Source organism: Emydura macquarii, unplaced genomic scaffold, assembly GCF_026122565.2.
Source record: "Emydura macquarii macquarii isolate MOO-44397 ecotype Brisbane River unplaced genomic scaffold, CSIRO-AGI_Emac_v2 contig_1146, whole genome shotgun sequence".
NCBI lineage: Eukaryota > Metazoa > Chordata > Testudines > Chelidae > Emydura > Emydura macquarii.
This window is the reverse complement of record NW_027131283.1, coordinates 19,876,797-19,898,363: the sequence shown is the minus strand read 5'-3', so window position 1 is coordinate 19,898,363 and position 21,567 is coordinate 19,876,797. Positions and strand designations below refer to the sequence as shown.

The following is a 21,567-nucleotide window of genomic DNA, read 5'->3' as shown; positions in this document are numbered from 1 at the left end:
CTAGTCCTGTTAATAGACCCATAACCTCTGGCTGAGTTACTGAAGTCCTCAAATCATGGTTTAAAGAATTCAAGATACAGAGAATTCACCATTTGCCAAAGTTTAAACTTACAAGTGACCCAGAGTGACCTATATTGCTCCATATTATATACTGTATTTTAGCCACAGAATTGTATATTTAGGAAAGTTTAAGAATATAGGATATTTAGGAAAGTTTACATCTTTAGACCACAGTACAGAACAATGAGATTCTCTGCCAATAAGGATTTTTTATATGTAGTGACAAGTAGTATAAGCTCCAGGGAATTTATTGTCCACTGAAATAATTTGCATTTATTCTATTAGGTGAATAAAATAAAAAGAGTTTCATATTTTTCTCTCCCTCTCTCCCTCTTCCCCCCCAAGATATTTCATTTATCAGCTCGGATGAAACTAACCAAATTTTAACTCATTCTTGATCTTATGTATACTTCTAGCAAATATTTTGCATTCTTCAAGGAACCATATTTGTGCCTCTCCTTTGCCCCAACTCCCTTTTCCATTCCCTTTTTTAAAGAGTGGCAGACAGGAAAGAAAATATTATGGTTGCAGAAATGACCAAATCACTGTATTAGAGTCAAAAGTATTTAAAGGTAGTTCTATAATATATATGTGAACACTGACTTACTGTGTAAATTCACTAGCTAGCATGAAAACATGCCTGGAGAACCACCTCAGAACCTTGGTGTTTTCTTTTTTTAAAGGGTGTAGGGAGTACGGAAGGTATTAATCCTTTGCTTTCCTAACAATCAGCCACAGAGCAAGACTTGAAACCCTTTTCAGGGGCTTATTTACTCATGGTTGCAGGGTAGGTGCCAAGTTAATATAGAACTATAAATTTAAACAGTTATGCATGTTGACTATTGCTGATGATGAAAGTGCGGGGACAGGTTGTCGCTTCATGTCTGGTTCTTAAGCCAGGGTTGCAGGTGCAGTTGTGATCCAGACTGTGCAGGGGAGACACTACCTCCAGGGGCATGAGGATTTACCCCCTCCGCCTGCTATCCATGTGAGCTCTGGGAAATCTTCCAGGGAGGAGCCAGCCCGTAGACTGAAGCTGGCAGAAACAACTGCAGAAGCAGTGTCAGCCTGGAACTTTGGACAATGACCGTATCATGCAACTACTTCATACAGAGTTTTGTTTGGAATGTTCTTCCTTTCCCCTCTATTGCCTGGCAGCTTGCTCCTGCTATGCCTCACTCCCTTTCCTTCAGTCTCCTCCCTTCAACATCACTTGTTTTGCCTTCCTCCATTCTTTCCTCTCTCGTCTCTTCACTTGCATCTTTTTGCTGTTAGCACTAATGAGTCCCTTCTTGTGTTCCCCATCTCTTCCACCCTTGCCCTATAACACATTTAACATGCAAAATAAAATAGAATGTAAGCTAACTAAGCCCCACCTAAACATGTAAAAACAAAAACAGAGAAGAAAAAATAAAATCTTATGAAACCAACGTGATGGTTGCAAACCATTGCTTTTTTCACATGGTTACTATGCCCTGGTCTACATTTATCTGGAAATTTGGCGGCAGTCAATAGGAGTTAGGCAAGCTACGCAGAGTAGCTTGCATAACTCCCATTGACTGTTGTGCCTCCCTTCTGTGCGCCGTCTTCACTGCACTGCGCCAATTGAGGGGGTGGTTTACCAGCGTTGACTTCCTGATCAATTGAGCGGGTCTACACTGACCGCTCGATCGATCCAGAAAGATAGATCTGACAGCGGCGACTTTGCCGCCATCAGTATAGACAAACCGTCTGTTACATCCTATCCTGTGTTTCTTATCTATGTACGTTGTAAGTTATTTGGGAGAAGGATTCTCTCTTCTCTGTACATTACCTATCACGATATGGCCTCAGTCTTGTTGGGGCCCATAAGCTGTACCATAATACAAATAATTAATAATAATAAAGCGGTGTTGTAATGACAACTTGCACAGCGTCTGCTCATACTCTGCCTAGTTTCACAGTAGTATCTTTCAATACGATAAGCATGAGTAGTCACTAGGTCAATGTGTTAAACTACTGCAGAGGCCAATCCTATCTTGATATACTTTAGAGAGAGTTTTTCCATGCAAGCAGTAGGAGGGGTTAAATAGAACCTGAACCTAAATTTAAAACAATGCTATTTCCAGTTTAATATCCTTGTAATAGTGCTCCAATTTAACCTAGACTGCAAATTTTGAGAGAAACAAGTTTTAAATCCTCCCATTTTTAAAACTCCCTTGAAACATACAAAGTAACTTTGTGCCTAGTTCATCAATTACAGTAGAGGTGGGGGGTGTGTGAATAATTGTGATTGTAAACCTGTTTATCAGAACATACAGTAATAGCTTTTTATGCCAACTTGAAGTAGTCTGGGTGGGAAAGAACAATTTTGATGGTAAAGCTTCAGCTAAATCTCAGTACAATAGTTAGTTTCTTGCAACACAATCTGACATTCCTCCACCCTTTCTCTTCCTCTTTCTCATCACCTGAAGTAAGAACTGTTTGTGTCAGGTGCCCTAGGTATAACATACATGTTGTGTATTTATGTGCATTATTCATATAATTGACCCCTTCTGCCCTTCAACCTATGAATGATATGGGACTTATGGACGAACTGCAAAGCAAGGATGACAAGTTAAGCACAACTTTTGTTCTGAATTTCCTCAGTAATCAGGCTATTCAAGGGTTTCTGCACAGAAATTTTACCAGACTTCCTAAAATGCTTCCCTTACCAAAAGAGTTTTATCAGTTATGTCCTAGCTCATGCAAGAATGGGATATCAGTGCCAGAAGTGGTAGGCTATGCAATAAATAATCTTTTGATGTCACATGGGAGGATGTAAGTTTAGTTTAGTAAGTTTAGTTTGATGAGGGATGGGTAGGAAGCTGGAGAAGTAATTTTAGAAAGATTGTCTGTTTTGGTGCTCCCACACACTGGTTAGTGTTGAAAGTTTCTGTTTAATGCCGGGCTTTAACTCTCTTTATGCTTTTGCAGTTCAAATTTAAACCAGATGCTAAAATGGTGCTTTGCTTATTTTTATATGTTTGCTTTTCATGTTGACTTTGAAAGAACAATTTGAAGCAAAATTCTTCCAACCAAGTGAGTTATGTCAATATCTGTAAGAGTACAAAGCCCTTATTTTCATTTTGGAGAAAATAGCTATTTTTATACTGGAAACGTATTTTTAATGTTGTTTACAATGATTGGAGCAGGAGATTGGCAGTCAGGACTTCTGGTTCTAGTCTCACCTCTGATATTTTTTGTAGTTTACTTCTCTGTAAAATGGGGATGCTTGCCTATTGCACAGGTTTGTTGAGATTTAATGAATGTTTGATTTAATGAATGTTTGGAAAACACTTCAGTGTACTCTGGTGAAAGATGAAATATAAGAACAAAATGTTGTATTACATTTACATTGATATTCTCAAATTAGTAGATTTACAGTGTGATTTATTTAGAAGTCAGAAAGACAGCAAGATTTCCTATGCTAAATAAGAACCTAGTGCATAATATTGACTATGGGTAGAGGAGTACTTAATGCAAACTGCTCTCACTTTTGCTGTGCCTGCCTGCTCCTCTGTTGTTTTGGAGACAATACATTAAAATCGACATGAACTTTTCTTTTGGTGAGCTCATCAACTTGATTACCACTTTTTCTCTTACCCTGGCTTTTATGACTCAGTGCTTTCCTGGTTCTCCTCTGACCCTATTGACATTTCTTTAAGTATCTCCTCTAGTGGTTGGCTCCTAATCATGTCATCATCTTCCCCTAACTGTTGGTATCTCCTCAGGGTTCTGTTCTTGGCCCACAACTCTTCTTTCTGACCTTATCTCCTTCTTTGGCTTCAAATACAATCTTTCTGCCAGTTACCCTAACTTTCTACCACAGATCCCTCTCATTCCATCCATTTGCTTCCTTCTAGCTGCCATTTGGCACTCATCTTGGGTAGCCATCTACCATCTCAAACACAGTCTAACCAAAAAGAGAATTTTTAATCTTTTTGGCGAAAAAAAAGTCTGCTAGGCCCTTAATCTTGATATATCTTTGACTCCTCTTTAAAAGATTTGACACCTGCTCAATGAGCAGAAAACCTACCCTGGGACTAGGATGATTAATCATACTTCATGAATAATGAATAGCATATAATGAATAGTTTGTTTACAACCTATGGGCTGAAATTTGTTTACATTAGCTATTCTGTGAATATTTACTAATAATTATTTCATAGAAATCTTTCAGTTCTAGAATAATTTATAAACAGGAAAAAAAGGCTAAATTCTTTGAATAACTTATTGGCAATGAATAATTAAATTAAAGAAAAAGTAAGTTGCATGGTCATGGGTACCAAGTTGCTAAAAGCCATAGTTGTATCTATGCTAGATGAGAATCAAAGTTCTCTTAGGGTATGTCTACAAAGCAAAGAAAATCTCTCAGTAGATTCCCAGGCTTGGCCTGGTGGGAGGGTCCCAGAGCCTGGGCTCCAGCTTGGAAATCGAAGCCCCGCAAGCCCAAGCTGGCTGGTTGGCATGGGTCAGCTGCAGGTTTTTCTTTGCTATGAAGACCTAACCTAAGGGTACGTCTACACTGTCCCACTGTTTTGGACTATTGGGTGTGAATAGCAGTGCACATCAGAGTGCTGTACAGTAATTCCCTCGTGTGGACTCTGCAGGTATGAACTAAAAGATTCTGAGTTCATGTTAATGTAGTTCTGCTACACCTCCCAATAGTTGGAACCATGGGGTAATGTAGACAACCCCTTAAATGACTGTTGTTAACCAGTTCTGGAAATAGCGACTTTTGCATTCACTGGTGTTGAGTAGGAAATTTCCTCTTTCCCTAAACAGTGTAGGTGAAGCCATTTTTCCACAATGTGGGCAACCTTTCAAATTTCAACTGATGCAGTGCTTCTTTGCTGAATCTGCAGACAGACTGCTCCAGCACTATGAGTTGTAGCACAAGTAGGATCATCTTAAAAAATGGAGGCTAAATAAAGGATAAGGTAGCAGAGAACAACATCTCTCCTTACTCTTTCTTTTCCATCCCAACTGACAGTGAGGAAGGGCAGTAGTGGAGATTTCCCAACAGTTAGTAGGCTTTTGGAGTCAGAAGATTGGGAAGCAATAGTTGTTCTTCCTTCCAGCAGCCATAAGGGAGGGAAGGAAAGGTGTTGCGTGGTGAGAGAGTTCAGACTTATCAGATACATAATAGTCTGTGCAAGGCAAATGTTTAGATAGGAATCCCAGCATGCTCCCCTTCCCAGAGGTTGGGGTTCAGATGGAGGCTGCACTTCTCACCAGTCTTTATCTGAAGATGGCTGGTGAATATTCCCTATGCATTCTTACTGGTATCTGGTAAATTTTAAGCCCTGTCTTCCAATATCTACTTTTGATTATTAAAATTGCTTCTAATTAATAGATGTGTGGTGTCTTGAGTATATGAGAGGTGGATGTGATTAGGTTTAATATGTAGAAAGTATGCATAGTCAGAGGGATGGGTTGATGACCTATTTGGTCTGTCCTGTCACTTACTTCAGTGATTCTCTTAAAGTAGTCTGAGTGATCTGTATAGTGTCATGGTTGATTGGACAAAAGCCATCCTGAAATTTTGAAATGCTTAATGTTTTACAGATTTGGGGATTAGTTTATCTGCTGTAACAGATTAAAAATATATGCCTTGAAATGAAAGATACATCTGAAATGCTGTCATATCCAATTTTCAGTATTATTCCTAAGTAATTTATTTAGCAATTCTGCTTGTATTTTCAGAAGAGGCCTGAAGTTAGTTATTGAGCTGATTAAGCAGAGGAAGATAACATGTTATTAGAAGACGGGAGACAAGATCAAACTATATTATAAACCATCATTCTGTAGATAATTTTGTTTCTGCTGGTCTTTCAGTGCCATTAACTGAATAAGCTTTATTCTGTGTGCTATGTGAATTTTACTACCATGAAATAAATAGGTAGTTGCTGCAAAGAAGGGAAATCTTATTAGTAGTTAGTGTGACTATTTCTGGAATGAATGGAAACCTGTATCTTTCCCCAAGTGCTGTAATTTCATAACATTTTTGTTAGTTAATTTGTTAATATCTGTCAACTTTTAGGTGCCTTAGGCTACTTTGTTATTTCTTATATTTTTACTAGGTAGGCTTTAACGGAAGTCATTACAATTTTATGTTCAAATTGTGTTAATGGCAATTCATAGTAAATCCTAATTGGGTAACTGCTTATTCTGCTTTGTTGTCAATGTGTTCTAAAACACACTGGTAACAAGAAACAAACCTAAATATCTTTAGAAAACAGAAATATCCTGTTTTATGAGACTGCTGTGATATCTGTAGTTAAATGTGGAAGCTGATGGTTTTAAAAGCAGACAACGTTCCTGATTATATGACAAGTAGAAGATCTGGCACATCACTTTTATCCCCTGAGTACTCCAAATACACCAATCAGTCAGGGAGAAAAATTAAATTTTCACAAGATTTTTGTATGTCATCCTGGAGAACTATAACTTTGTCCTGGGCTTTCACCATGAAGCCTCCCAGTTTGATAGATTTAAAGCTAGTCATTGTGCTTTTAGAGTAGGTGACCAAGAAAAATAAAAACATGTTCTTGAATAAAAGAAGCAGATTGTTTCAACAAGTCATTTGGACTTGATGAGGAAAGACTGTTTCATTCCTGATGACATCTCCATATCTACCACCCTCAAGGAAACATGGGTGATTGACCAATATAAGCAAGAAGTTGTGATGGACAAAGTTAACTTCTTGACTATAGGACAGCTGTTCTTCCGTCCTTGCAGTTTTTCATGTCTCTGTGATTTGCTGTGTTTTAGGGATGAATTTGTGTGTTTATAACAAGCTGTAAAAATGTGTACAAATATTTAAGACTCTACCGGAAGTGCATGGTGGGAGGGAAAGGGGAAAAAACATATCATTGTATATTACCAGATATATAGAGTGACTCTTTGACCAACGAGAAGTGCAGCAACCCCATAGAAATTAATTGATTTGTCAAGATGTCTTATTGCTCCTTTGGAATGGATTTTTTAAAAAAGGAAAAGATAAGGAATACGGTGTTTGGAGTTTGACATTGTTGATTATGAGAACTTTCTCGCTGCCCATAATTCTACAGCCGTTTATTATAAAACTTTTCTACCACTGCCTTCTACTGTGTCATAGTAACTATGAGGTTCTGTAAATCTGATGCCAAAGCAATGTACCTGTTGTGAATTCTGGCATATCTACTTTGTTACTACAGGGAGACTTCACAATAAGCTTTTCTTACGGGATATAACTTATTCCACCTAGGCATGGTGTTTTTGGCTTTGGTTTGCTTTTACTAAATGCTATGTCATCAGACTGAATACAACCTAAGCAACACTTCTCCTTCACACAGGACTTAGATTTAGAGCCGATCAATGATCTAGATGGAAAAGAGCCATTATTTTACTCCTCAGAATAGGTAGGGTCTTGTGATGACACACAATACATTGCGCCTCAGCATCAAAGTTGAGTGTAAGGGTCTTGATGCGGTTCCATTGAGGGTAGCAGGATTTTAATTTTGTCTTTGGCGGGTTCTGCAGGTTATCGTGCAACAGGATCTTTGTTTTTGCAATGACATGATTAAGAAAGCAAGGTGTCTGGGCAGCTCTTCTAATCTCTGGAGGCTGGATGTGGAATAGGACCAAGAGCCAGTCGACTGGGGTTGATTTGAGCATCCCTGACACTGTGTATGCATTATTGAGATAAGTATCAAAGAGCTTAGTGTGACTACTGTGAGACCACACTGGTGCACAGCATTCAGCCGCAGAATGTACCAAGGTAGTTGTTGCAATTTGTCAGATCCATGGACTGGAGCTGCATGATGGCCATTTCCTAATAAGCGTGACTCGAGACCTGACCTTACCATGGGTATTCTCAAGGTGTTGTCAAAAGGTCAAATTCTGGTCCCATGTAAAACTGAGATACTTTGGGTTAGCGTCATGGCTGACACGCTCACTACAGAACTGCACGTTGAATTTGGTATTAGCTGTTTTATTTTTCAGATGGAATGCGGTCACCGTGGTTTTTTTGGGGTTAGGCCTAGGTGTCCAGCATTGGAAATAATGAGCCATTGTGCTAAGATCTCAGGTTAGGGGGCAGCTGATGTTATGGATGTATTTGTATTCTGAGCAGCTGAGGCAATGCCATCCGCATACAGGAATTTCCTTGACCCCGTAGTTGGTTTATCGGAATATATAGATCACCGTAAGTGTGAAACCCCACCATGCAATTTTCACTTACTTTTCAGTAGATCCATCAAAAGCATTTAATTGTTCAGAGCATCCATACCTTCCATGTTCTATTTTGGAATACTAAAACACATGGCAGTTTGGAAGGGAACTATTTCTCAGCAGAGATGACTGTAACAAAAAGGCTTGAATAATTTGACCAGTACTCCATTTGGACTTGGGGTTCACTCCTGAGCTCAGTTTCACTGTCATGAGCTGAGAGCAGACACGTTCTTATTAGATTAAACTGGACTTGCATGCATGTACATAATGTGGTATCACAACTTCAAGGAATTCTTATCTCAGTCTGATGGGAGGGAAGATCAAACCCTCTTTTTTATGTTTAAATGGAAACCTTGAAGAAACCAAAATAACAGATAAGTTCAGCATTGATATCTAAATGGTGGTAATGGAAAAGTATTCTTTTATGCTACGTCTGTCTTGACTGTGCTTCTAAAATGAGGTAGCTTCCATAAAAATGGCAGAATTTAAATTCCTATTTTCTTTTCTAGACATGGTGCCATTCTCTCAGAACTTTCTCATAGTCTGAAAACTAATATTTGTATTAAATGCTCTAGCATCCTTTGTGGCAATGGGCAGTAAAAATCCAGTCTGGTTTTATATTTTTATGTACATAAAAATATTTAATGGTTTGATAGAATGGCTTATGTGGCTGTACTGTCCCTTTTTTTTGCAGAAGGAACCACGGCACTGATGTTAAAATGCATTTCTAGTCTTGAAGATTAAAAAACCCTCACTTTTCTCAGAGCTATTTTCATATATAGAAATGTCCTGCTTCTTTTCTGCCTGACCTCTGGCAGAAGCAGCTGCTGAAATAAACCAGTGGGTCTGAAGTGGGTGCAGTAGATTAGATACTCTTGTGCCTTGTGACACGAGACAGCCTAGTATTTCCACTTCTGTCATGCTAATGCCAAGATACTTGCTTCATTATAGTCTGTTTCCATGACAGCAACATCTTTCTCAAAATCTGTGTTATCAGTTGTCTTTCTCTTTCTTCTTCTTCCATTAAGTAGTATCCAGTCAGGGGCTGGTCTAGAAATACTGTTTTTTTTACCTCTGTATAACATGCTCAAACCACTTCAGCCTTCTTTCTCAAATCATTGTCTCTACAGTCTGTTGGACAGTCCTTTGCATCATTCACATCAGCATTGGTGTCTACCAGTGGGATAAAATAACTAAGTTTGAGAGAACTCTGCTTAGAGAATTGGAAGAAAGGTGTGATCTGTAAATTATTGAAGAAAGGAAGCCAACTGGTGTGCAATAACTGGCAAAGAATAACATTACTTTCAATACCCAGAAAAGTGTTCTACAGTATATGATTGAACAGAATCAGACTGTTTATGGATGAAAAACTGTGTAATGAGCAAGCAGGCTTTAGAGCAAAAAGATTGTGTAGATTACATCTTTACCTTGAGAAGATTGAGAAAGGGTTCCTACAAGGGAACGTTAGTATTGAACTTAATAGATGTCAGCAAAGTTTTTGACTACGTTCATAGAGTAGCTGTGGAAGATCTTGCAACTAGAAGAGCTTCCTAGAAAGATAGGGCGAAGTAGAGCACTATGGGAATCTCTCACATGATAATGGAAAATGTTTGAAATGTGATTTTGAGTGGCTTCCAAAGTGAACTAGAGAGAGAGTAAATATAGCTTCAAACTGGAATGTTCTTTCAATAAGTTTATTCTGCCTGTTGATTTCCATGGATTCCATTGTTTTTCTGCACCTAACATTAACTTGTCTGTTTTTAGAGGAGATGAATGTTTAAATATATATACTTCCCTAAGGATTGCGGGCTGAAAGACTCATAAATTATGAATGAAATTTGTTGGATACATTATACCATAGTCAGGTGCTTAGGTTGCTGCACAGTATATCATAAGCCATTAAATATGGCTTCTTTATTAATTTCAATACAAATCTGCATCTTCTCTGTTTATATGCCCTAATCTGTTCCGGTAAGCTGTTGCTAGTTGCAAATAAGGCAGTCATGAAACACAAAAAGATAGTTCAACAGAAACTTCATCACAGTTTCTATCCAGTTTTATTGCACTGAATGCAGTGTGTATGATTATGTGCCGTATGGGCAGGTGGCGTATGTGTGCATTCCGTGCAAGAAGTTCCTGGTCCTCAGAGACTGCGTATAGGTTTTTGAGACCAGGGTGGCTGAACTGGAAGAGCTAAGGGAGACAGAGAAGTACCTAGATGAGACTTTCTGGGACACAGTAGAACAGTCCTGCCGTCTTTTGACTGCCTCTGTACTCTTGAGGAGGATGAAAATCTCAGGGAAGAAGAACATCAAACTGGAGCAGAGGGAAACAATCCCACAGTTGGTATCCTCCTTCCAGATGATGTCATGGCATCCTCTCACACTCTCACTCTCCGTGGGAGGGGACTCCAGTTATTAGGAAGAGACAGGTAATAGTAATGGGGGGACTGGATCATTAGAAACATAGATAGCTGGGGTTTATGATGACATGGTGACTTGCCTGCGGGTGTTCAGGTTGGAAAGGAGGTGACCTGCAGGAATAGGGGAATAATTTCTACTCTACCTTACTGTATCATATTGCAACGTTGTATGGTGTGCATTTGACTTTACTTGCTTTACTCTGAAACATCATGAATTCATTACTGACAGAGGCAGCATATGAGTTGAGATGGAGCTTTTTCCTCTTTGGTATGGCGGCTTTTACATAAAGTGGATTTTGTAGCAGTCTGATAATCCATCCTAATAACTTTTCTTTCATGTGTATATGATAAATGTGAATTTACTGGCTTTGCTGATTTTGCACATCACTGCAGCAATGACAAAGTCTGAATTTTTTGTGTATTGAGACACTAGTTGTTGTTGCTAATCAGAATTCTGATACCTAAAATTAATAGTGGGTCTGAAGGACAGCAATTAAGAACATTCATCTTCCAAATGAGTCAATGTGATATCCATTGGTCGTTTAAATTTATATACCGAGGGTATGTAAACCATTAAAAAAGGTAATGGGTGCCCTAAAGGCGTACGTTTCAAAGCAGTATGTCATTTTGGTGCAGTCACAGTAGACGATAACTTAGCTTTAAGGGAAGTTGCTATTCATTTATCAATTAAATGTCTATGGAAATGTACATTTTTGCTGTAAAATGATCATAGGAGTGTATTGTAAGTTAAATCAAAAGACAAGATTTGTGTTTTTAAGCCTTTATGGTTTTTATCATGACAAATGCTAATTAGAAAGCTCTCTTGGTGGTAATAGGATACTGGAGAAGAACTTTTAAAGGTATTAATGTTTCTTTAGAAAGACAAGGCGAGTGATGTAATATTTTTTATTGGACCAACTTGTGTTTGTGAAAGAAACAAGCTTTTGAGCCATACAAAGCTCTCCTTCCAGTCCAATAAAATATATTATCCACCTTTTTCTTTAATACCCAGGGCTACAACAACATTGCATACAATTAATGTTTTTCTGACACACAAACATTTCTCCTTTTGTGCTTTGCCATCCCTGACAGTGACACAAACAGAGCAATCAACTCTGTGCAAATTATCAAATGTTGCTCTGTTTTTGTGTGTGTTCAGATTGTCAAAGTGATGTAAGACTATATAAATATAATATATAATAGTATAATATAAAAGTTTATATATATTATAATAATATAGTATATAAAAGCGTAATGTATAAAAGGTTTTACTCAGATGGAAATGGACCTGAATTCAGATTTTTCTGGACAAAGCATTCCAGCGTGTCAGAGAAGGAAATGAATTCCAGTTTAGGGTGACAGTTGGTGCTGTCCATACTGGGTGAAAGCAGCATTTAGTAACAATTAGCACAAGCAGGGTCCTAGCATGATTTCATTGACAGGTATAGAAAGGAATGTTTTGGGGCGGGGTCAAACTGTGTGACACACCAAAACTCCTCCTTCCACTGCCTACTCTAATATTCTGGATTTATAACATGGGTCCACACAATTCTCAAAATGCCAGGAAGACTTTCTGACCTTGTTAAAACAATCACTTGTAAACAGGATTTTCATTAACATGGTTATGGTCTTAGTGTGGACAATACTTATATCCAGGAAGAGGTGTGTATGAATAGGAAGGTACTTCATAACAAATAGAACTGGCAGAGATATTTGTGTGAATAGTATCTGCTACAAACCTTGAACCCCTTTTCTTTTTGCAAGCCAACCAAAGTCTTGAAATGTATTTGTTGTTGGCAAGTAATTTGGACAAATAGTTCTGAGGCTCCAGGTGTTTGCAAAGTACTCTCTTAAACGAGTTGTCATTAAGGATAAGATTATGTGACTTTCAGAGACCGCTGTGACATTTTCAGCTTCAGGGTGGTGAGGCCAGAGCTGTCAGCTGGTGGGGGACCCTGGAACTCGAGGAGACTCCAAGCCCCACTCTGGAGCTGTCAGCTGCTGTGGTGGTGGGTGCTGGACTCTCCTCCCCTCCCACAATGGGGTTCGTGCTCTCATCCCTCTTCCCCTCCGCCCCCATCCCGCTCTCGCTTGGGCCTCCATTGTCCCCTGTCAAGCCCTCTCCTCATTATTTTTAGTAAAAGTCACAGACAGATCACGGGCTTCCATGAATTTTTGTTTATTGCCTGCAAGCTGTGTGTGATGTTTATTAAAAATAACCATGATAAAATATTAACTTCAGTCATCATTCTTGTATGTTTCATCATCTGTGTAGTGAGTATTGTTTCCCCACTCCCTTGTTAGATGACTGAAACTTTTACATAAAAGCATAACAAATAAACAAATAATGAACTCCTGGTGCAGTTTAATATATTTGTATCAAATTAATGAAAATGTCAGGATTTTTGCTTTTTGAGCAATTTTAACAACAAACAAGGAAACAATTCTAAACTCCATCCCCTCCAATTTTGGGAAATCTGCAAACATTAGTGCATAGGCTACCACTATATCTATATGTGAGGATTACAGATTTGGAATTACTTTACTGGAATGACAATTTTTAAATAAAATTAGCATGATTGAGATTCATTTGTCTTAATTTAGAATCTATTATGCCAGCCATGTATTAAAAAATGAAACCAAGATAAATTACACAGCGGTTGTATATTAGCATATTTTTGTGACTGACTTCCTTGGGTAGTGTCTTTTGTATTAAAATCACCAAAGCATGTCTAGGCTTGTAGGAACTGTTTGGGGTTTTTCGTTAAGAAAAACAGAAGGAAGCCTGGTCTCCCTGGTAGGGATTCATTGCAAGTTTTTTCTATCAAAACTGTTTTAAGTGGAAAATTGTATTTTTGGCTAAACAAATACACTTTTGCTAAAAGTGTCTACTTTCTATGGGAAAACCTTGAGTTTTCCTCAAACTCTCCAGCCAAAAATTTTCAGTGGATGGCCAAAAACATTGGATTTTTCAGTTTTTTGATGAAAAGTCAAGTTTCCTGCAGGAAGCGCCCCTCCTCCCCAATTTTTTTTCAACCAGCTCTACTCCTAGGCCATTTTGTTTTGTAAATTCAGTAGTAGTCAGCGTGGTTTGGAATCCTCCTTTCTTTCTCCAGGTAAAACAAAAACAAAGCACAGAGCACATGGGAGGATGCCATTGAGATGGAATGGAAGTGACACATTTTACAAATAATCGTGAATTTACCATAATCAGAAACAGAGTTTTGAATTGACAGCAGCAGGTCCCATTTTCAGCATTGTAAGAACTAAGAAGGGTATCTGAAGATTTAACACACACTCTGTGGCCTGTTAGCAATTGCATCTAGTTCATTCTTTAGCAGCAGGGATTTGTGTCTGGAACGCTAATGGCTTACCTACACATACAACGCTGCAGTGGTGCAGCTGCAGCCCATCTGGTGAAGCTGCTCTATGCTGATGGGAGAGATCTCTCCCACTGGCATAATGAAACCGCCTCCGTGAGCGGCAATAGTTATGTTGGCAGGAGAAATTCTCCTGCTGACCTAGCTCTGTCCACATGGGCGCTTGTGTCTGTGTAACTTATGCTGACATAAACTGTAGTGTAGACAAGCCTAAGAATTATTAATCTAACCAATGTACTGATTCAGGCAGGGATAAAAAAAACCAAAAACCTGTGGCTGGCCTAGACTTGTGGGGCTCAGGCTCTGGGGCTGATAAATAGCCGTGTAGACACTCAGGACCCTGTGAGGGTGTAGGGTCCCAGAGTTGCAGCTCCAGCCCAAGCCTGAACGTCTACACAGTGATTTTTAGCCATGGAGCTTGAGCCCTGCGAGTCTGTGTCAGTTGACCTGGGCTAGTTGTAACAGTGCCTATATCCCTGTGTAGACATACCCTCAGAAGCCAATGAGGCAGATAAGAGTTCACCCCTTAAATACCCCCAATTTATTTTCAACTGTGAGATACTTCTGTAGCATTCTTCCTAGGTCCCTATGGCTTCTCTTAATGGATTATACGCTTCCCTTAGTAGAAAGATGATCATGCTCTGTGTTTACAGTCTCACTATTTCTTGGAGATAATCAAAGATTATCTGTCCTGATCTTGCCTCCCATTTTCAAAGCGAAGCAGCAAATCCAAGGATTGTTTACCAGGGATAGAGATAACAGCTGCTGCAGAGTTACGTGTGTGGCATCTGTTGTTCCCGTTGTGCAAGATACCTCTCCTCCCCTGAAGTCCCTTTCACCCTCAACTCTTCCTTGCGACGCCGTCCTTCATCTCTTCTTCCTCTGTCTCTTTTTTTCTCTTTCTTCCCCCACCCCACATTTTTCACCTTTATCGTCATAAGTGAAGGAGAAGATTTGAGACCTTGTTAAACAGGACCATTACCAAACAGTAGATTTTTATCGTGCTGCAAAGGTGTTTTTTGTTTTGTTTTGTTTTTCAACCCTCCCTCCCTGCTCCTTCCTTTGTCCATTCCCCTGACAATACCTGTTGTTCTGGTGATAGGCACTGGGTAGAGATTTTATATCCATTGTTTATGACCCTGAAAAAGAGCCTTCAATTTCTGTTGCATTGTGGTGGGTTGTTTTAATAAAGTAAGAGCATCAAATCCACTTTGAAGAAATCAAAATATTATTTCAATTCTCAGTGACTGCAGTTATACTGTCAGTGTGCTTTCTCTTTCCTTTAATCTTTCCTTTCCCTCTGCGTGAGCTCTATCGATAAGTTTTATTCACTGTTTGGACTGTGTAAGCTGTCAGTGCATCAAGGGGGTTGTTGATTGCACTTTTACTTCTGTTAGCCTTGTTCATTACTTTGCATTTTCCCCCCTCGGTCTAGATGACATGTCACTTTTGTTATGCAAACACTGAACCAGGTTCTACTTTGACTTCAGTAGCTCAATCAGTGATTTCCTGCTCCAATAGAATGAGCTGTTGGGGGAATTTGGCTGTAGGAAGCAGAGAAAATTTAAAGAGAATAACACTGATGGATGAGATGCTTGAGATTTTTAGCTCTGCACATAAAAGCTTTTGAACTATGTCATAGGCTGTGTGGGCTCTGTGGTAGAAGTGCCTAGAAGGAATGCCTCAGTGTGAATTCAAAAGGACTTTTGTTTTAAATAAATGTATGATTTGTAACAAATAAAACATTTGTTTTTCTTTCTTTCAGGAGGATGCACTTTTGACGATGGCCTGGGGCCCTGTGATTACCATCAAGACCTGTATGATGACTTTGATTGGGTGCATGTCAGTGCTCAAGAGCCTCACTATTTGCCCCCTGAGATGCCTCAAGGTGAGAGCTACTGTGGTGATGGTATAAGATGAAGGAAAGGGTTTGTGGCTTGTGTTTCTTTGTTGTTTTGAGAACTTTGAAGTTTTCCTTGAAGTGAGGTTACAGCCCTTGAACTTCCCTTAAAACTAGATAAAACAGAAGCCTGCTTTAGAAAAAATAAATAGGTAAATCTTCTAAGTGCTGGTCATGATTTTAGCTGGGTGGACTCCTGATTATTCTAATGAGTATTACACATGCTCATTAGAACCAGTCGAAGCACTTTGCAAATGTACCCCTTCAAATGTCAATAAATCTGTTTGTTCAGTCTTCCTTTTAAATACACTCAAGCACTTTTAACCACATTCTGCTAACTCTCTTATTTAAAAGAAACACACAATTTTATATCTTAAATGACATCTGATATATTTAGACTGCATCATTAGATAATATTAAAAGGAGAGAAAAAGATGCATGCAGAAAACTGACTGCTCATCTGGGGGTAATCAGAAAGGTGATTTATGGAAATATTTCTATTGTTAATTACTACTGAGGACAGGTAATGAATAACTGAAGTACAGACTAGATGACCTTGCATGCTCACCTTTGATGAACAGCTTAATCGGTGCTTCCCAGACAGGATGATATGCAAAGAAAATGAAAGCATTTGAAATTCAACTACATTTTCCAATTAATAGGACATTAAGTAATTAATCATGCAGAGGAGGAGAAAAGGTCATGGCTACTTTATTTGTAGTTAATATAGCTTCGGTTTAGGCATGTGGGGAAGAGAAGGAACCTTGCCATTTACAAGCAACATTACCCTTTTACCATTTCTTCCCCCTTCATTTATTGCTTGTTGTTGTATTAATGGTTGTTAAAGAGCATATGTAATGTTTATTCCTGTAACTAGTGGCTAGCTAGGCATTCACTGTTTCACCCTGCTGCTGTTTTATATGGGTGGATATTACCATGCACCCACCATATCTTGTAAAATAAGCTAATGTGTGAGCAAATTCCCTAGTAGATTTAACAAAATGTGTGTGGTGATGCATAGCTGCATATAGGAGAGTAGATGTTAGCCTTAAGATAGCATTTATTGCTCATGGTGTTTTTGTTAGTGTCCAAAGTAGTCCCAAAGAACAAGGTTTGAAGCTGGTTGCCTATTCACAGGTTCAGATTGTACGAATGCAAATATTTAGCCCTTTAAAATGGTGTGGAATTACGTTACTCATAATATGTATTCATATGGCAATTTAAATAACTGTGTTTTTGAATGAGTCTTAATGACAAGATAGATCTTGCGCCTCCCCAAGTAACATGTCATACTTAGGCCTGGTCTACCTTAGACTGTTTTGTCTACAGAAGTCAGCTTTTTTTTGGGGACAAAACAGTGCTGGTGTACACACTGCAATCATTCCACACACCCTCACCAACAAAACTGTCCTATTTCTTTGACAAAATAAAATCACCTTGATGAGAGGTATAGGGCTCATGTTGGCTAAGTTAGGGCAATGCAGTTTCAATGTAGACACTGCGACTCCCTTTCATCAGCTGTGGAGCTGTCATTCTTGTCTATTTCACCTCTCCAGCCACAAGAAAGCCCTGCTGAGAGCTGAGCAGCTGGTTCTGCTCACTGCTGGGAGCCCGGCCCCCCTCTCCCAGCCTAGGCGCCTGGACCCTGCTCCCCACCCATTTCTGGCAGGGAGCCGGGGCAGCCTTGTCAATTTTTCCAACTTAAACATGTTAAAACCTTCTTTATTTAATCAAATGATAAAGTCTTTGCACATTGAAGAGGGAGAGGAGTATTGCAAAACAAGATGTTAGTACAAATGCAGGCAAGGCTCTGAGTTATACAATGCCACATTTTAGTATGTTAGATGTTTAATAATCTACAAATGATTTTTGGGAATTAGTACCCGGTTTCAATGGCTGGCTCTCTAAGGTTACTCTGCAATTTGATCAGAAGACATAAACTAGGATTAAGTGGTTCTGATTTTTAAAAGATCTGTATAACACTGAAACTCCGACACTCCAACTATTTCAGGTTTGAAATGGAATGGAACGTTAGGATTAAGGTTTTACTGTGCAGTGGGACTTCTTATGATATTCTTAAGGCATTTATAATGAAACTATTTCTGAACACATAAGCCCCATTGTCAGAATGCCGTACATTTATTGCTTTACATCTTTGGGGAATGTTTTAAATGTTGCATCTTTTTTTAAAAACAAGAACTAAAAGTACCTAAGAATATGTAATAGCAGATTGTTCACCAATATTGAGTGGGGCTAGGATGACTGAATGAATTTCTTTCACCCCGTTGTCACCAGTTCAATTCTGACTCGGGTTTCTAGTGAATAGGTTGTTGGCTTTTAGACCTGTGTAAAATGAGTTGGATTTTTTTCAGTTTATTATTTTAATGAACAGGTGCCCCCATAACAATAATTACCATGAAAATAAGGGAGTGTAACTAAGTTAGGAGGGATTGAGGTTTAGTTAGAGTTGGATCGGAAGAACATCGTGATATGAAGAGTCAGAATTAGAGTAGACAGAAGTAGACACGTTTTTGGCAAGGAGTGGAAAGTCAAGTGCAGGTGTGGGAGTGGTGTGGTGCAAGGAACAGAGACTCATCTTTCAGCAGCTGAAGTTACTGTTCACAAGAGCAGCAAGAAGGTCTGGTTGAATAACATGGCTAAAAGAAGTTAGCCCTCCCCTCGTATCCTTGTCCTTTGTAATCCTGAATGAACAGCTAAGAGGGAAAGAGGGTGAACTGTAGGGGAGCTGGAAAGAGAGGAAACAAACTCAAGTTCAAATTATGGCTCCCAGTCTATGTACTAGAGGGCTGGAGAGATGGCTGTGATTCTCACTGCTTCTGGGTGTCATGCTGCTCAGGTTGTAAACACTAGGAGTGCAAAAAATAGCATTGAGTTCCAAAGGTTTCTTCATTTTCTTTCATGTGTGGTCTCTGACCATCATGGAATGGGAGTGAGTGGTATAGATGAGCAACTAACTTGTTTTTCTGTTTGGTGGCCTAACTGAAAAATCCAGAGAGAGTACTGCGTTGGATTTTTGGGGGTTTTTTATTTTTGGTATTATCACTGAAATGAAAACTGGATAGAATTTCAGGTGTGGGTAGAACAAAAAAATGTGGGTACAACAAAACGTTGCATTTGACTCTAAATGTGTTTTTCCACGTCTTTCGTGTTATTTCCAGGTGTATGTACTCTTTGATTTTAAAAATAAATCTAGCTAAGATTTGAAACAAAACATCATTTTGAAATGAAAAGTTGAAAATGTCAGAATGAAATGGTTCGACTGTTTTGAATTTTTTTTTTTGCCAAAGCTATTCATTAAATTGACCCAAATTCGTAAATATCTTTGGTCAACTGAAGCTGCATTTTTCAGTGGATAAACTTTTCATCCAAAAAAAAAAATTCATCCAGTTCTAGTGGATGGAACAGGAGGAGATATCAGCTGGGGGGTGGGGAAGGGGAGGGGAGGGTGAGGAAGAGAAATGCAGTGGGGGCACGGAAATTGCGGTGTTCTTGTCAGCCCCTCCAAACAGTGGCTGAACCAGGTAATGGAGAGCAGCCAGTGGTGCCCTGTCTGGCTTCTCTTGATGCTGTCTTCCAGCAATCATTCAACTGTGGAGAGGAAAATAACGAACCAAGAGGAGAGGAAAGGGTGCAGATAAAGTTAAATAACTGCTACTTATGTTTGAAAATCCCTGCTTTTCTGTAGCTCTTCACATGCCATGGATCTCGCTTAAAGGTAATAACCAGCCCACCATTCTACAGTGAAGGGGTTGGATGAAAGAAAGGTATGCATGACAGGGCTCTGCTGCAGAGAAAGTGAGGTGCAAGGCCAGGGGGCAGAGAATCCAGTGCTGCTTAGATCTTGTGTTCCCCAACCCTTTAGGATATAATAAAAGCTATAGCCACTGGCTGACATACCCTTCATGGAGCTGCTCTGTAGGTTTAGGGGAAGAATGCCTCATTTTTCACATCTTCATGAAATTGCATGTATCTGTCCAGTGCCTGGTGTGTTGGCTACTTTAGTGGGTTCTTGTTCAAGGCTTTACCTGAAAAAAGATGATTGCACATGCTCAGTATGCTGTTTTTAGTCATAACGTTTCTCAAAATAAAAGATTTTTTTGAAACTAAACGAAGACAAATATTCAGTGAGGATTATCTCCCGGCCAAATCTCAACTTTCAAGCTTCAACAATTGTTTAAGATGGTTCAGGTAATGTGGGTGGGGGAAAATGTTTTGTTTTCCTCTCCCATAATTCAAATGGCTGAAGAGATTTTAGTCAAACTTTACAAAAGCTCTCTATTGTATAGAAATCAAGCATGGAAAATTTCAGACCCACAGGCAAATGTTTTGGAATATTACAAGCATGTGAAAAGAGATAATAATGAAAAGTATTTTGCAACCTTAACTATGGTATTTGCTACCGTCACACCAGATGTAACCCCCCTATTTTGAATGAGTAATGCAGCTTCAGACATGTTTTCCTATATTGATTTAGACTATATTATTCAAATTATGATCAAAGGGAAAAGTCTGTTTTTCTGTTATGGGAAAATCATATATGCAGCTTATAACATTTTATTAAATATAAAGGGAATATTTACAGGTGGTGATTACATGCAGTTTTAAATATTAAAATTTGTAAATTGCTCAAGCTACAGTTTGCCTGATAGGAATCTGAACTTTATTTTTAATATCAAGGGAAACATTGTCTAATAAAATCCACTCCTTTATGTTTGCACTCTGTATCTTTATGTAGGATAAAAACTATTTGAATATCACACCTATGATGCTGATGTAATTGAGCTAGAAGGCTGTTAATTGGGGGAAAATATAGGCATAAATAGAATTTAATTATGGCACAGTCAAATGTAGGTTATTGCTATGATTGCCCAGATCAGTATACTTACAGTATGGGCTGCATTTGAGTCATCAGAATTGCTCTTTACAAAATGTAATGGGCTAGTGATATGCAACGTAATAAGTTTCCATTGCAGGTTTTACACAGCTCAAAATGTGGGTGGGATAATTTTTACATTCCCAATGCTTTAATATCAAAATCTTTCAGTGCTGCTGGACTTCTGCATTTTTTGTGTAATGTCTTGCTTCGCTTGCATAAGTGCAGCTGCATGGAGTTGGTTTGAAAATGGGAAGGGAATAAAGAGGGAGAATTCTGTGAAATGTAGGGTTCAAATTGTAAAATGACTTATATTCATTTAGGGAAAAAAAGTTGGGGTGCTATGTATCGTCTTTTCCTTTTATCTGCCTGCATGTCCTTTTATAGCCATTACGGCAAATATTTTCTACTTGTCTAGATAAGTGAGCTCTTGGGAACATATATATCACCACCAACTGTACAATTAAAGTATACATTAGAAACATTAAGAGCCATGGGTGGGAAGATGAAACCTGATTTCTGGATGTAGAATATTTCCCCTAGTGACTCCTAGGGGACAATTTGATACACCTTGTGTTCGTTATATTTTTTTTGTATAATGCTTTATGAACAGTGGTGCTCTTTTAGTAATGTGACTAGGGACATATTCCATAGTTACTTGGGGATGGGGAGGAGG

The 21,567-nt window shown here is 38.8% G+C and overlaps 1 protein-coding gene across 5 annotated transcripts in view; it reads left to right on the top strand.

The window, feature by feature from the left end:
• PTPRK (protein tyrosine phosphatase receptor type K) overlaps positions 1-21,567 on the top strand; it is a 546,210-nt gene that overhangs the window by 100,952 nt on the left and 423,691 nt on the right. For all 5 annotated transcript variants that reach the window (XM_067546724.1, XM_067546722.1, XM_067546723.1 and 2 more), the window contains exon 2: positions 15,863-15,985. In XM_067546724.1, the coding sequence (XP_067402825.1) occupies positions 15,863-15,985 (123 nt within the window). The remainder of the gene's footprint in view (positions 1-15,862; positions 15,986-21,567) is intronic.